Source organism: Diabrotica undecimpunctata, chromosome 9 (genome assembly GCF_040954645.1).
Source record: "Diabrotica undecimpunctata isolate CICGRU chromosome 9, icDiaUnde3, whole genome shotgun sequence".
In the NCBI taxonomy this organism is placed as follows: Eukaryota; Metazoa; Arthropoda; class Insecta; order Coleoptera; family Chrysomelidae; genus Diabrotica; species Diabrotica undecimpunctata.
The window spans coordinates 86665857-86683964 of NC_092811.1; the positions used below are offsets into that span (position 1 = coordinate 86665857).

General features: G+C 34.0%; 1 protein-coding gene across 1 annotated transcript in view; it reads right to left on the reverse strand.

The window, feature by feature from the left end:
• Window positions 1–932: 932 nt before the first annotated feature.
• LOC140450226 (luciferin 4-monooxygenase-like) overlaps window positions 933–18108 on the reverse strand; it is a 138049-nt gene continuing 120873 nt past the window's right edge. Inside the window, exons 7-8 of the mRNA XM_072543731.1 lie at window positions 15876–16121; window positions 933–1557 (exon numbers count right to left, since the gene is read on the reverse strand). Of these exons, the coding sequence (XP_072399832.1) occupies window positions 1285–1557; window positions 15876–16121 (519 nt within the window). The 3' untranslated portion in view covers window positions 933–1284. The remainder of the gene's footprint in view (window positions 1558–15875; window positions 16122–18108) is intronic.

An 18108-nucleotide genomic window follows, 5' to 3' on the forward strand; every position in this document is an offset into this window, starting at 1 on the left:
AGAGAGATTGTTGCATTTCAACATTCAATAGTCTATCTATGAACGCCGTATACCAATTTGTTCCAGAAAATCTTTAGGTGCCTGAGGGTACGCCAAATGTAATAATCTTTTAATATCGGCTTCATATTCTTGCAGGCTTTCGTTGTTAGATTTTTTGATGTTGAACTTTTAGCTAACTTGGGAAAACCTGCTTTGAATGTAGCTGGCCATATCTTTTCTCTACTAAAGCTTGAACAAGAGAAATATAACTAAATGCCTTCTGAGAAAGAATTTGCTAGACGGTTGCTGCTGTCCTCGAAGCGACAACTACCAAGAATGCTGCCATTTCTTTCTCAGTACAGCCATTTGCTATAGCTGCAGATTCAAATTGAAAACGATAAGTCTCCCTTGCTGTTTGACCACCACCGAATGTCGGTGGTTCTAAAAATGTTCCAGTTCTAACTAGGCTGTTTGTTCAAATTTTACATCATTTACTGAAAAATATTAGATAAAGAAGCTTGGGTACCAATTTTTCTTTCTAACTTAACTATCTGTCTTCCTTAATTATATTCTAAATTATTTTGTTGTTCTATTTTATTTTATGAACAATTTTGTTGCTGTTCTAATTGATCTATTCAACTAGTAATTTGACTTATCTCTAACTTAAAATTATCGAGAATTTGGGATAAACTATTTACGGTTTCTACCTATACTTTTCTACGCCTCTTCTCCTCATCTTTCTCTTCTTTTCTAAGTTTTTCCTTTTTCTCTTTCTTTTCTAGCCTGCTTTTCTTATTTTCTCTTTCTTTTCTTGCCTACGCTTTTCATTTTCTTCTTTCTCTTCTTGCTTATGCTTCTCACTTCTCATTTTCCTCTTCTTGCCTACGTTTTTTTTTATCTTCTTTCATTTTTAAAAACCATAAGTAGATTAACTAATATAACTTTATTCCAATACTAACAATATTACAATACTTGTTTACAACTTGTACACAATGATAACTATTTAAAATACTACTGTTCATTAAACTGTCAATTTTTTGTTTTTATATATTTTCTGACATTCCAGACATTACTAGATATTTTGGAATATTTGGATGACATTTTAAATAAATCTCACAGAACTATCGTAACAATATAAATGTAAAACATACCACAAATTATAATTCCAGATCCATTTTAAAAATTACCATCGGATTTGCGGAAAAAAAATCAAACAAAAGAAGATTTTTGTTTGGTAACGTATTTGGGTAATTATTAATATTAATACTATTCAATATTACGTAATAAGAAAAAATTTAAATATTGTTAAAGATCCCCGTCTAAAACCATTTTCTTTATATCCCTTCTTCTTATTTTTCCCGAAGGAGTCATAGGCATAGAACTTACAAACTTGACTCCTGCTCTAAGCCTCATCGTATGTGAGACTCTTTCCTCTACGAATTTAATGATTTCTTCTTCGGTTATAGGTGCTGTTGAAGATTCTATTGGGACAATTACAGCCATACAATGGTCGCCATCTTCGCCGTGAGGGATCCCAATTATTACGGCTTGAGCTACGGACGGATGTGTCATAATAAGCTACAAAAACGTGACATAAAGTATATAAAAAAATAATTATTTAGAAACAACTTGTTAAAAAAAATTCAAAATAATATATTTTTTTTAAATTAAAGACAACATGTCTACACGATGACACATTTTTTAGGAAGTGTACTCTAACCTCGGAACGTAATCTTCGAAAAAATCTTCATTTAGAGTTCTGTTATCTGTGTACATTTGTCTATAAAATTTGATAGTTATTATGAGTAAAGCAAGAATAGTAACTTAAAAATTTTCAGAAATATGTAATACTGAATTTGTCTCAATGTGTACCACCGTTGGTACTGTTTGAAACATAAGATAGTACACAATAAAATGTGTTAAAAAGAATGATTGAATGCAAAAAATATTTATTACTTCTTCTTAATGCAAAAAATATTTAAGTTATCGTACAATAAAATTGTTAAACTCCAAACCAAATCTATAATAGCCAGATAGTCTTTTGTTTTCCAAATATATAGGTGCTGGCAATAACATAACAAAATCAGATTTCTAATCTTTATGAATATCGGGAACATCTGGAGTGTAAAATGAATTGGAAACTTTCGTACTTCTTCTCAAATATAAAGTTTTAAATTCATGAGAGTTCACAATTTTCAAAATTTTTGCTATATAATGGATGTTATTCTCAAATTTTACTAACAAAAAGAGTCTTTTAAAATTTCAGTATTTTCAGCAATTCCGTAAGATTCTTAGTCATCCTTTTATTCCTGTATCATAGGAGAACTTAATTCATGATCTAAAGAGTCTGCCAACTCTAAACTTCCGGAATCCGAAAATACTATGAGATGATAAATATTCAAGACCCTGTATGGGTTAAAAACTTATAAATATGTTTTATTTGTAATAAGTGTTTTCGGAGAACAGTGAATTTAAAACAGTGAATAGTCTCTAAGAACATTTGTATAGAAAAACAATTCGGGATTATTTAGAAAGTAAGAAAGTATTGTTTAAAATTTTACAAATAATTATACATGGTTTTGTTGAAGATGCGAATTTAAAATTAATGTTAGATATATAATGGGTTGTATATTATTTTCTTCGAAGGTAATGCTATGAATAGATGTTTTTTTTTACAAAGAGGCATTTTCCTATATCAAAACAAAAGAAAGCTTAGTCGATATATCTTGTTAATTGAGGGAAAAGCCAATTACAGTAAACACGCTTGATTTCTTAAAATTTAAAACTAGGAAAAGTTTGGTAGTTGGATGAATTTGTATGAACATATGTTGATTGGCTAGAAAGTACTAGGGGAGGAGAATAGAACAGTCGACTTGAAAATTGAACCAGGAGATTTGAAGTATTGTGTTTTTAATATTGAGAACGAGAAGTCCACTTTAAGAACAGTGTGTGGAATCATTATTGTGTTTTTAACAGCCAGAACAAGAAGTCCAGTTTGAGAACAGTGTGTGAAAAAGACGTATAAGTTTTTATGTTTGAGTTTAAGTTGGTGAGCAGAATAGTTGTAGACGAATTGAGACCCAGGTCGAGAATCTCAAACTCCTTGTGTCCAAAGAAACTCCTAAATCTGTAAGAGAAGGAAAAAAGTTATCTAAAGTTTGTATAAGATAACCATTAGAGGCGGGAGATGCAATTTGCGGAAAGAGTCCCATTATTATTATTGTGAAATGAGTCGGAGGTGTTTTTTGTTAATTTGTGGAGAACCTGAAAGAGTGCTGTTTTTTGTTTTACAGTTTTGGAGGGAGGAAACAGACTAAGAGACTAAGTCAGTATCCGTTGGGAGATATCGCAGAAAGAAGATAAAAAAGGTTAGTCAATTTGTTAAACTGTTTGTTCGGGCTGTTAGGCCGTTGTCTTCTGAGCTTAGTTCTCGACGTTTCGCCAACACTAGGGGTTGGCATCTTCTGGAGATGTTACTGCTTCGCTTGTAACCTGAAACTGACGCCACGTTGTACTACGGAGGCAATATTTATATTTCCCACTCGCCTCCCCTCCAATGGTTTTGGCTTGAGGGGGCGTGTCGTCGTTTGTAGTAGCTTTCATTTCTTCGTGTTTGGCGGGAAGGGTGATTGTGGATTTTAATATTGGTATCCATGTCTTGTTAATTTTCAGTCCTTCTTCTATCCGATTAAAATTATTTGGGTGCTTATATATTTCCACCGCTTCCCGATACAACCGTGGGTAGTACTGTGAAGTTTTGTCCAGCATCTGCGTTTCTTCAAATAGTATTCGATGTTCTCCGCTTCCCAAAGCGTGTTTGGCAACGGCAGATTTGTCAGTATGTCCTAAACGATAATGGCTTATGTTCATTTATCCTTGTGTTTGTATGTCGTTTCGTGGTTCCCACATATACCATTCCACATGCGCATGGTATTCGATATACTCCGGCCGTTGCTAATGGGTCTCGTTTGTCTTTCACCGATCTTAAACAGTCCTTGATTTTCTTTGTAGGCTTAAAAATGGTCTTTACGTTGGCTTTCTTAAGTATTCGCCCAATTCTGTCCGTTACCCCCGATATATAGGGCAAGAACGCTTTGCCTTTACATTCTGTTTCTTCGTCCTTTCTTCTAGAGATTTTGTTCATCGCTTTATGTATTTCTCTTCTGGTATAACTATTAGAGGTGAGCGCTTTTTCAATATGAAGAAGTTCACTTTGGAGATGCTGTGGTTCACAAGTTCTCTATTCGCCCTCTCCGCCAGAGTTTTGATGATTCCTTGTTTTTGGCTTGGATGATGATTTGAGTTACTGTTTAGGTATCTGTCCATGTGTGTAGGTTTTCGATACACTTTATGTCCTAAGTAACCTTCCTTTCGATTTACTAATACATCTAGGAACGCTAGTTGTTGATCTTTTTCTGTTTCCATCGTAAATTGAATATTTGGATGTAGTGTGTTTATATACTGTGATATATTGTGAACCCGAACAAACAGTTTAACAAGTTAGACGATGGCCGTGAAAGCCTAACGCAGTTTGTCAGTCAATTTGTTTGTGAAATAATCGTTGTATGTACACCATATATTTTATTTAAACTTATACCATAAAGCGATTGTTAAAAAAGAATTGAATTCATAAGTCAGAAAATTTGCATATAATAAAATTTGTTTGTTTTTAAAAAAATTAATGAGAACAATTTTGCAGTGAATTAAATAAATTGGTTTTAAAAGGGAAATAACAGAATTAAGTTTTCTTTTGGTCTGAGGAATAGATAATCCAGTGAAAACAATTTTTATGTTAATAATAGTTATATATGGTATTAAAATAAATGGTGATAGTTTTAAAAGGTTCATTGTGTTATAATATTTATTCCTTTTGTCTATCCCAAAGAAAGCCAGCATCCAGAAAATACTCGAAGCCACGAACTGCAAGTAAAATAAATTTTCTTGAGTAGTAAAAAACCCTGAAAAATTAAATATTATTTGAACTAGTTTAAAAAATTAAAACAAAGCAGATCATAATGGCTTGTATGTTACAATTTTATATTGTTTTTCATTACTCTAACTCTCTGTTCTCGTGGAGCACAAATAAATATTTGATAACATGTTTTCTAAAATAGTTTACGAGGTAAGTGTGATAAGTGATAAACACCTATTATTTGTATGTATATGTATATTGTTTACAGTTTGATGTATTTGTTTCTACAGGCATATTGTTTCTAAGGTTACTGTGTTCCTCACACAAAAAAAAACAAAGTGGCGTCCTCCTTTTTGGCAAATCTTTTGTAACTTATTTTCTGTGCTTTTTGCCAAATTTTTGATAACCTGTTTTCTTTGTGTTGTTTATCTTTCATTATAGCTAGTAAGAATGATCCAAAGACCCACGCCCATGATAGTGAATTTACTATTTGTCTAACGCGTCCTAATTCATTTTATGTGCCTCAAACATCTCCAATGTTTGTTGTGCTAGACTTATTTGTCGCGTAACGTGTTAGCATGATCTTTGAGTGTTACAAAATCTAGGTTTTCAAGACACCTTTGGCAAATATTGTACGAAAATTGCAGAATGACGTAACCTTAACACCGAAACGTGAGGGTAAAAGTGGGAGAAAACATGTTATTATACCATATGGGGTTCGAAATTTAATAACGATTTTAAAACATGGCGTTTGACGAGAGTGTTTATAAGGAACTAAATTGTCTAAAAAAGTCCGATTTAATAGAAATTTTAATATCTTAAAAGGTGCCAAACTCGTTAAAATTTAGTGAAAGTATTAAACAACTGGTGGAATACAGGGTTACTGATAAGTCCGCTGAAAATGGTGTGATCAACAGTGATATTCTCGAGTTGAGGTTAGACATCAATAAGCTAACATGTGATCTAAAATGTGCTAATATTGAAAGTCAATCCTTGAAAGCTTTAAACAGTGAACTTACAAAAGGTAACCAACGACAGGATGAAATAATATATTTGTTAAAATCGAAAAATATTCCTTCAAATGCACCTTCTACTTCGAACGTTGCCAAATCTTCTGACAAAACAGTTAAACCCCATAATACTAATGTCTGCAAATCAACGGAGAAAGAAGACAATCGTGAAATTGAAAACAATATGGAAAACAATCATGAAACGTTACAGAAAAAAAAAGAAGGTAAATGTAAATGGTAATTCCTCAACCGTCCAATACGAAAAATGATCTTATCACGGAGCAAGAAAAAATTATGACGTCAATAGTTTCCCTGGGAGAAGGCAGCTCTTTAGACAACGGCAGATGGGAAGAAGTTCGTCATAGAAGCAGAAGACAGAGACAAGCTATTGTAGGCACAAGTACAAATACCATGATAAAAGGTACTCCTAAATTCGTAGATCTCCACGTATACAAAATAGAACCAACTGCAACAGCTGCTTCTATTATACAGCATCTAACGCCTTATTTTCCAGAGGTCATTTGTGAGGGGATGAATTCCCGTCATCCTGAATTATATGCATCCTTCAAAGTACGGATACACCAAGAACACTTCAAGAAGGCAATGGATCCTGCAGTATAGCCTAAGAACGCTTGTGTAAATAGTTTTTTATACCTACGGGGGCAACCTCAAAATCAGGGGTAAGTTTTAATCCAAATTTAATGCTGTTAAATATTCAAAGCATAAATAGTGATAAAATTTGTGATGTTATTTTAGAACGTACTTCTCATAAGAGCATAAATATTATCTGTTTAACCGAATTATGAGAATCAAATAATTCTATTGGGAAGGTCAACATTGAAGGTTTTATCGTAGCAAGTTGTTATTTGCGAGATAACTCAATAAGAGGAGGGGACGTAGGAATTTGGGTTCGAAAAGGTCTTAATTTTAATAACAAACTCAATCCTAGGATAAAGCAATATGGTGTTGATAAACATTCTGAATTTTGTATTACTTTTTTCAAAGACAAGAAAAATAACTCATATATTATATTAAATTGTTTACAGAAGGTATTTTAAATTATTTATATAAACCAAATATACGTTTTGTAATATGTGGTGATTTTAATGTAGATACCAGAAATATGACTAATGACCATGTTAATCTACTCAATGTTTTACTGAATTTTAATATTAACAAGTTATCTGCCAAGCTATATTTTTAAATTAGTCCTATAGGCCAACCGAACTTTGACAATTATTACTGTTAGATATTTAACGTCATTGTAATTTTTTTCAAAAGTAATTAATAACGAAAAAAATGTCAATATTTGACTGCCGGTCCGATGGGCCCGACGCGGCGTAGAAAGAGTTTGAAAGTCACTTCACGCCACGCCGGTCCATCTTCGCAGGTAGTAGACGATAGTAGGGAGAGAGTTTTGACTTTGGTACGCCACGGCCACGCAGAGATTAGTGTGTGGAACTTCTGTAGTAAAACCAAAAATGGTTTTAGCTTACAATACAGGCAAAGCTGGAGTTGATTTATCAGATGTTATGACAGCATACTCCAGTCCACTACGTAAAGTAGTGAATGCATACATTTTGTATGTGCAGGTTACTGGTAACAAAATAGGTGTAGTTGAATTTCGCAAAAAAATTGTAAAGTTTCTCTGTTGTAGCAGTTCAGCAAATCCCATCACTATGGTCACTCCGAAAAGAAAATGTCACGAGTTAAGTGAGGTCCAGGAACATAAGCATAAAATACGAAGATACTGCAAATCGTGTTATGAAGCAAATATGAAAAATGAAGGTCGTATAATAGCAAAGAATAAAACTAAAAAAGTTACTACACAGTGTAAAGAGTGTGAAGGAACACCATCCTTGTGTTTACAATGTTTTAATAAATTACATACATAATACATAAATTACATAGATACATGAAATAAAAAATGTAATGTTTTTGTAAACATATTTCAAAAAAAAATAAATTTTAAGCTTAATTTTTATATCATTTTTATTTAAAAAAAAAATGTTTATCATTGAAAATATCCCGTGCATAATGTTTGCACAGGCTGTGCCGGGCCATTACATACGTTTTATACACAGTCAGTTATGCCGGCAGCCTGGTAAGCTGCATTAAAAATAGCATTGTAGTGCCAGTCCCATCGGACCGACGTGGCGTGCTGAAACATTTTGGTGCCGGTCCCATGGGTCCGGCACGGCAGTTAACTTGTTAATTTTAATCTTGTCAATTGGCCAACTAGTGTCACGGATATCAGCGTTACAACGTTAGATAGTGAGGGCTATGATGTACCATTTATGTGAAATAATTAAATGCTGTAAACTCAGATTTTAACACATTTATGTAAAAATTTTCAAATCGGTATGATGTAAGAACTACGTATAACGGGTTGGCTACCTTGATATGTAATTTATCTGCATGTAAATGTAATTTTTAGGCTTGCCGCATACGTTCGGTTTGATGATTAGGTTTCCTTATCAGGAATTCATATCCGGAATTCCGCGTGCCTAGCGCAAACCGTTCGTTTTTTTGTATTAGGAGTTTAGGGGAAACCGGGGGAATTCTGCGCACCTAAGGTAAAATACTTACAAAAAGTTTCCTATGTGCAAACAAATATCCATAATTTAACTACTGAAACTTGTATCTATTGGGAACGTTATTCCCATAAAAAAATAGGATTAAACTTTAACGGATTTTAAAGAAAAAAATTTTACTTTAAAAAACTGTCATTGCGCGGTATTCGCCCAAGTACGGGGTAATTCTGCGGAGAATTAAATAAATCTTTATTCGAAAAAAAATTTATTGTAATAAATCAAATATTGTAAACAAAACAGATTTCTTAAAGACAAAATTAAAAAAAAAACATTAAAGATATAATTTTACTTTCTGACTGTCTTTCGTTCGACCTTGGCACACATATGTATAATTAACTGCTGAGTCCCAACCACTACATTCTGAATGAGCCCAATTCGAACACATTACACAACGGTACCAAATTTTTTTGTCTCTTCCGAATTCCCGGCACACCAAACACTATCATTTTCTAATGTTAGATCTACATCATCTAATTCATCAGCATCACAAAGCTTACTCTTATCATAACTTTTAGACTCAAAATCATCAAAATGTAAGTTTCTGACCTGCGTATAGATCGTTTCTTTGCTTTAGTAGTCAGTTTTCCTACGGTTCCTCTGGTTTCATTTTTTTTGGCCTCTTCAGCTTTTTTTCTTAATATTTCTCTTTTCTTGTTTTATTTCTAATTGCGATTTTAGTGGCGTGGAAGTGAAAATTTCTGAGTGTTGTTTTGCACGTGATTTAGAACATTTCTTTATAAATTTGGAAGGAAGAGGAGCTAGCTTTCCAATGGGTATACTAGATTGAGTTTTAATATTTGCTGACGTTCCAGGCTGGGGTGCAGCTTGCTGGTTTGATTTCAATTTGGTATTTAAGATGGAATCTTGTGCATAGTTTCATTACATCTCGATGGTCCCGGTTGGGGTTCGGTATTTCTAGGTGGAGTTCTTTGTATAGTTTCATCACATCTGTATGGTCCAGGTTGGGGTTCGGTATTTCTCGGTGGAGTTCTCTGCAGAGTTTCGTCACATCTCGACTGATCAAGGGCCATGTCATCATTGGTAACGTCGGTTTCTAAGTCCATTACAACGTGGATATCTGAAACTTAAGCGTGATCTATTAAGCTGAAATCATCTTCAGAGAATTTATTAGGATCTATGGGCCATATTCTAGCAGCACGGAATCCGGATATTTCTTTGTCTATCGTGGCAACTCTCAGGTATGCTCTGTTAAAAATGGAATCAAGTTCAAAATGTGTGATCTTTTCATGAGTATGAGTTCTCGGATACAAGTCGCACTCACGGTTAAAAGCATTCTTTAGGGGCCCAAAGAAAGTTAGGTCAAGAGGTTGAAGCCTGTGTGAGGTATGAGAGCGAAGTGAAACCATAACAATTCCGTGTGATCTGCAGTATGTTTTAATCTCCAAAGAAATGTGACTCCCATGGTTATTCAATATAAGAAGCACTGCATCTTCTTTCGAGGCCTTTATATGCTTACATAAATGTTTTATTCAGTCGAAAAATAACTCTTCATTTATCCAACCGTTTTTTGAACATCTATAGATTGCTCCAATTGGGCCTCCTCTCATTAATTGTGGATTTATACGTATTCGAGGAAATATGAACATAGGAGGGACAGACTGTCCTGAAATATTTACAGCGCATACTATGGTAACATTTTTCCCTCTTTCCCAAGATATTACTTGCTTTTGACCTTTTGGTGCCAAAATTTTTGATGGTTTCTGGACCGTAGAAATGCCCGTTTCATCTACATTAAAAATTCGACTCTCAGGAAATTTGTACTTTTCCATAACTGTGAGCCGATTGTTAAAAAATCGTTCAACCTCATCTTTATTGAATGCAGAAATGCGGTTTTGACTGGTACCTCCGGGTTTTCTAACACTAATGTCTGGATGACGCTTTAAAAACAGTTTTGACCAATCTTCACCAGCGATCTTCTTTATCGAGTCGAAACGGTGTTTTATTTTATTCTCTTCAGCAAACTGGTATGCTAAACGCCTTAGTTCTGATGGTCTGACTCCAAAAAACATATTCGCCAACTTTTTAACATGGTTGGCTATGGTGGATTCCAGTTCATCATTAAAAATTGGTTTCCTGCCACGTTTTATTTTTTTATGACTATTGGACTTTAGTTTGTCACGTAGAGTGGATTCTGAAGTATTGAATGATCGACCTTCTTCTCGTATTTTTCGCCTAGATCGTATAGCAGTGATCGCAGCTTTTAGTTCATCTTCTGTCCATTTTGATCTTTCAGTTTTCCGAACGTAAGCACGGGGCATTTTGTAATCTAAAATGCAATAAAATCACTATATCAGCAAAAATTCTTGACATGGGGTTATACCGCGCAGCACGAAATTACCCCGACACAGCTGTGCGGTATTCCCCCTAAGTGAGTAACCTAACTTAACTTATCATTGTTCGTTAATGACTAAATAAAATGCATTATTTTTGTACGTGAAATTATCTATACATATAAAGCAAAATAATCACTGAATAGTTTTAATGAAAATTAATAACAAAAGCACTTACCGCTTGTTAAAGATTAGTCGAAAATTACATCAAAGTCTTGAAAAACAAACAATCTATGACCTTGTCTAAACCAATATTACGAATGCAGTCATGTTACAAACATGTGGTCGGCTAGCAAATACGAGACGGCGCACTGTGTTGAATGTTGCAATACTTATGCCGTGTTGCCAAGATACTGATGCGCGATACTCCCCTGTGTGCGGTATTCCCCCGGTTTCCCCTACACGGTCAGCTCGAATGGAGACGCTTCTGTAACAGCACAAAATGGACGATGACGATAAATTTATGGCTATTGCACTTTTACTCGCGCTAGACAAGAAGAGGAGAAAACGCCGTTACTGGGTACATCCGCTGAACACTCAGAGATTAACGGATAGTCAGTACTATCTCAAAAGAGCAAAGTTACGAGCACACCCAGAAGAATTCTTCAAATATTACAGGATGTCAATAAAATCCTTTGATGAACTTCATAACGGCATAAGAGATGAAATATCAAAGCAAAATACTGGCATGAGATTGTGTTTGGATACAGAATAAAAGTTGACCATAACATTAAGGTATGTATTTATTTATTTTAATAAAATCAAAATATTGTACAGTCAATACACTTTTAATTTACTTAAATTTTAAAAATTCTTGAACTGTACTCTTTTGTGAACCTTCAGATTGGAGTAATATAAACTGTGCATCCTCACTATCTTCAGCACTAGTCTCTGGTATAGATAACTCAGAATAGTCTTGCCCCGGACTTTGTTGGGTAGTTCATTGGGAAGATTTCATGTTAGTAATTGAGTGGATAATAATAGGTTTTCTAAAGGTATTCGTACTGGGAATATTTTGCTGCTGGAAGAATGAGTGAAAAGTTGGTGGTGATGGAGATGGACTTTGTAAATGTATACGTGAATTTTTCGGAACATGTATATTTGGTAAAGATGGATTGAAAGTCTGTGATGAAGATGAACTGTTTCCATCCGTTGGTAATGACCGTGAAGAATTGTCATGATGACGGGAAATCATTTCCCATGGTGATTGTTTTAACCAAATTTAGCATACCCACTTTAAAATAAATTTTTTGATAAGCATTCATTGTTTTCATATAAGTTCTGAAACTCAGTAGGTATTTGGTGTCGTCATCTTCGTCAGTATAAGCAGCAATTTGCTCTGTTTTTGTTCTGTTTGTTTCAGTTATTAAATTTGTTGTAACAAATTTAATAACTGAGTCGGAACATCTTTCTTTCTTTTTTGATTAATCAGTGCTAAAGTTGGCTCTGGCGATACCATATGATTGATAGCTGCCGGTTCAATATTTTGTTCTTCATTGGGGGTTTGAATAGGTTCAGAATCTTCATCTTTTAATTGTGAATAGTTTCCTTCAGAAATTCTTTTAGCAAATACGGGTGTTAAAAAATAAAGCAATTCACTATAAACATATGTTTTGGACTTTTTAGCTGCACTGTCAGTAGGAATATTTTTGGCTTTTTGTACTTCTTTTTGGTAATAGTCTCTCATGTTGGTCCACCTTTTCTTCAATTCGGCACCTGAAATGTGTTCAAAATTAAATTATTCGTTTTGTTTTTCAGATTTATGGCAACTGGCTGCAATTTTGAAGAATTAAAAACCGATTTTCTAGTAGGAAGCCGCACCGCGTCTGCGATCGTTAAAGAAACTTGTGAAGCTATTTGAAAAGTGTTTCAACGATTAGAAATGAAGCCACCATCATCAAAAGAACGTTGGATAGAAATTGCAGAAAATTTTCATAAATATACCAACTTCCCCAACTGCGTAGGTGCAGTTGATGGGAACCATATCCGGTTAATCTCTCCCTTGCACAGTGGGTCGGCTTTTTATAATTATAAACATTACTACTCTATTGTATTGATGGCAACAGTAGATTCAGACTACCGTTTTATAGCTGTAGATGTTGGCGCTTATGGCAAAGACAGTGACAGCAATATTTTTAATAATTGGGTTTTTGGGAAAAAATTAAATTAAAATCACCTTAATTTGCCAGAACTAAAACCTCTAAAACCTCGTCAAACAAGTGGAGAATTTTTCATACTAATATGACCATCCCTCCAGATTATGCTGTACTCGTAACGCAGACTGCATGTGTATTGCATAATTTTATACGCAGACGGGATGGGTATAATTTCAAAGACACGTTGACGTATTACTTTGAGGATTTGCCATTCAATTCTCGACCACAATCTACAAACCGAGGCAGAACTATAAGAGATACCTTTGCCGAGTACTTCATGACACAGCCTGGACTGGAGAACTGTCAAAACAATACAGTGAACAATACAATCTACAATAATAACTTTAATCCCACATTAATATTCAACAACAATGAAAGGATTATCAAAATAGCTACGTTTTGTTTGTCTTCTTTTTCTTTAAATTAAATGAATATAAACGTTTAATTTGGTATGGACATGTAAGAAGTACAGATCATACAAGGTGGATAGCAAAGATTTCGGATTGGAGCCCAATAGAAAGGAGGAAAAGAGGTAGACCCCGAAGATCATGGAGGGATGAAGTGGACGAGGCCATGGAAAGACGAGACCTTAGAGATGGAGAATGGCAGAACAGAAAGGACTGGAGACGTTGGCTGAAAGAAGGAAGGCGGCGACAGCTGTAAAAATCCTTATATAGATAGATAGAGATAAATGAGTATTAAAATACTTACTTGTTTGATTTGTCGGTGCACGTTTCCCAATCATTATAAACTTCTTTACATATCTGCTCCCACGCGAGGTCTTTGATGTCTCTGTTATGGTAGTCTGCATGATTAATATCCCATATACAAGGATATTTTTCCACAGACATTATTAAATGTTGGGCTTCACACATTTTTTATTAAGACGTCACTTAACTCGTAAGAACACGTCCTTTCGCCACAATGCTAGCGCGGTTCTGAATATAAAAATCCGTTCGTGTGCGGCAAACGATACGAAATGCATGAGAGAGCTGCATTTGGGATGACGCCATTAGGTTTTTTTTCATTCTGACTACCCGAACGTACGGAATTAAATCCGAAACGAATGCCGGTTTATTTTCCGTTCGGAAATAGTAAGGACGCGTGCGCCTTGTTGTAGATTTTGTAATAGAATGGAGCATTCAGTTTTCCGAATATGAATTAAATTAGAAATTTGCACAAATTTTGAATAAAAATCTAAACTTTATAGTGAAACTTATAGCTATAAAATTCATCGAATTTTGTTAAACTTACATCCCTTCGAAACGAAGGTACTTTCGAAAGATCGACATAGGAGAGTGGATGGGATAACTGTTTTAGCTCAATTTTTTTTTTTGAGATCGGAACTTTAAATTGAAACATGTAGGAAAAATTTACATTATCTCGGCTTCCATTGCAGCTGGAAGCCTTTTTTAATCTGTATTAGCTCTGTGTTAGCTAAATATGAATAACTACATAGTTTTCACTGGCCGGTAAATATGTAAAACCTCGGAAAAATTGAGCCCATTTGAAATTCACCGTAAAAACTTACTTTTTTTTTTAATTTTGGCTGAAATAGTCTTAGGAATTACGTGAAATCTAATTTATAAAATATATACGGCGACAGTTTATTCCAGCCAAATTAAAAAAAAGTAAGTTTTTACGGTGAATGTCAAATGGACTAAATTTTTTCGAGGTTTCCCATATTTCCCGGCCAGTGGAAACTAGTTATTAATATTTTGACGACCTACCCTAGATTTAAAAACAGAGGCTACTAGCTACAATGAAAGCCGAGATAATGTAAATTTTTCCTACGTATTTCAATTTGAAGTTCCGATCTCAAAAAAAAACGGAGCAGAAACAGTTATCCCCTCCACTTTCCTATGTCGATCTTTCGAAAGTACCTTCGTTTCGAATGGCTGTAAGTTTCGAAAAATTGGATGAATTATATAGCTATAACTTTCAGTATAAAGTTTAGATTTTCATTCAAAATGTGTGCAAATTTTACTTCTTAATGTTTATAAACAATGGAGATATGATTAATTAAAAAATAGTCACTAACTTTTGTTCCTGTTAGTCATAGAAGGTTTCTTTAAATGTGAGTTTTTATACCAGCTATCTAATGGTTGTACGTACAAGTCTGTAGCTTGAAAAATATAGAAGTTATTACAATTGTTATAAATTAAAAAACATACCCCTTTTTCAAACGTTTATTTTGTAAATAATTTCGATGAAAACGCAATATGCATTTAACTTCTGAGATAGTTTAAGTCTTAAAGAATCCTATGAAATTTGCTAAATGTGTCTAGCATCATTAGTAGAGCAAGTTTAATAGTTTAAATATTAAGACTCAGGGATAAATAAATTAAATAACTCTTAAACTATTTGACCGATCTGGGGGAAATTTCGCACAAAGATGACAGTAATCATCTTTATGCGAAGACGGTACTTCCTCGATGTTCAAATGTATTAATAAAATTTTATTTTGTTAATACAAAAATGAATAAAATTTATAAATTAGTGCAAAAAACTCCTTTTTTTGCAAATATGTCCGTAAATTATTTATCAATATTAATTTAAAAAACGGGAGAATAAATGATATAAATATTGTGTATGTAAAATATAAGGGAAAAAACTTATAGACAAAAAATCAAATTGTGACCATAAATTATTGTTTAAAAAAAAACGCAAGGTAAAAATACGAGTATTTTTTATGTCCCTATGTCTTAAAAGTTTCAGATATCTGCGAAAAATTTTGCCATGAAATCGATGATTTTTGAGTAACCAGACTGGGCTATAGGTATTGGACAAAAGACCGAGCACAACTGTAATGAGATCTTAAAATTTTGTCACTACTGAAAAGAGGCAAACACCTTAAGATATTTAATACATACTTGTTCTAGCATAGCAGGTCCAATGTGCCATCCTTTGTACTTTAACATTTCTTTTATTCTGTCTGTGATATAAAAACAACCATCCTCGTCATAGGTAACGATATCGCCAGTTTTCAACCAACCTTCACTATCGAAAGAATCTGAAGTATCGTGATTGTGATATCCGGTCATAAGAAATTCTGATTTAACTCTGAGCTCGCCTTCTTCATTCGGTCCGCAATTTTTTCCTGTATAGAGACTAACAACCTGAAAAAAGGACTTGTTTAAATACCCATTGTATTTATTATTAAATATGTACCCAAAAGGATTGATTAAATTATTATCAAGTGTCTGAAAATACATATATAAGCCATTTTAATATTTTATGTCAAAAAATACAATTCCGACTAATATACATTTGGACAATTAAATTTTTTTTGTTTAAAAAATAATAATTTTCATACGTTTGATCTGAATATAAAAACCTGGCACATATGTTAGCATACAGGAGTATTTTCTCGATTTATTGCTATTATCCATTCGATACTGCATTCTCCTATCGTATCCAGAGCCGTTTGTAAATTTACTACAGCCATATCCGGTTCCTGTCTGCATAAAGGCTGATTCGTGTTTCGAGTGTTTTTAAAACATCTGCTCTATATATGATAGATTCCGTATTTAGATAGAACTGGTTCTATGTGGACCCTGAATCTCTGGTCCCTTAAATAAGAGATAACTTTTGTCATGGTATGGCTGTATTCATAATCTCTAATTTTGTATGTCAGTCCCTCGTGCACACTTTGTTGCAGGCATTGTTTACATCCAGGGGCTATTCCTGTATATTGCTTGTCGTTGAATCCAGCTGCTGTGTATTCTGTAGGTCTGAGTACTTGTAGTTCACTGAAATGATAATCTACGAATACGAATTGTACTTCTGGGATTAACCCTAGCCTGTCTGTCTCTGATTGGAGTCTGTTTTGGATGACTCACTCTACTATCTTACTGACTAAGCTAATCGGCGAGTTATTTTGTGGAAATATGTGGTTCTTTCCTGGCTTTTATATCATAATTACATGTCGTGCTTCCTTCTATCTGTTTGGGAAGAGCCTGTATTTTAGTATTGTATGTGTTAGGTTTGTCAGATATACAAGTTGCTTCCGAAGAAGGATACTTAGAGCTCTGTTAGTGCTTTTATCTGAATCAGGTGCTTTCTTTGGTGAACTTTTCTGATCAGTTTACTCAATTCTCTTGGTGATGTGGAATGTAAAGTCGAGAATGTCGTGGTGGCATATGGTCTTGGCATAAAAAACGAAAGAGTAGAAAGCCTGACCCAATTCTGTCAAGATACGAATATGGTTGAACCGAATACACTTTTTAAATTACACCCAAGAAGGCTTTATACATGGAAAGCACCTGGTGCTACCCCAGAGATAATCATAAGAATCCAAATTGATTTTATTAACATAAACAAAAGGTTAAGAAATTCTATCACCTCAACAAAAACATATCCAGGCGCAGATGTTATCTCAGATCATAGTCTATTGGTTGCAAATATCAACATATAACTCAAAATAGTTCATAAAAAAATGAGGTCCAAGATAGATATAAAACTACTAAAAGGAAATGACATCCAGAAAACGGTAAAAAGAAAGATTATTCAGAATTTTATGAAAATAGTTAAAGACACTACTAGAGGCATAGAAGAACAGTGGAACGAAGAATATTTGCACAATTTTGCATGAATATCTAAAATCAAAAAGAGAAAAGAAGCAAGAATGGATGATAGATAAAATATTTCAGATGATGGAGGAGCGAAGAAAATTAAAAGGTAGAAAAGACAACGAATACAAAAAGTTACATAAGACTATACTAAAGGAGATAAAAGAAACAAAAGAAGCATGGCTGACGGAGAAATGTACGGAAATTGAAACACTACAATGCAAACATGACGATTTCTATATGCACAAAACGATTAAAGAGGTACAGAACACCAGAAAACAACGCCGTACAGGCATAGTTGTAAACATTAAAGGCCAGATTTTGACTACCATTGAAAATAAATTACGAAAATGGAAAGAATATATGCAAGAATTATTCGAAGATATAGCACGAAGTGCGACTGACATAAACAATCCCTACTACCCAGAAATAACAAACGAAGAAGTAACTATGGCCATTAAGCGGATTAAAGATGGGAAATCACTAGGCCTGATGAGGTACATGGCGAAATTTTAAAGCTATTAGAGGCACACCA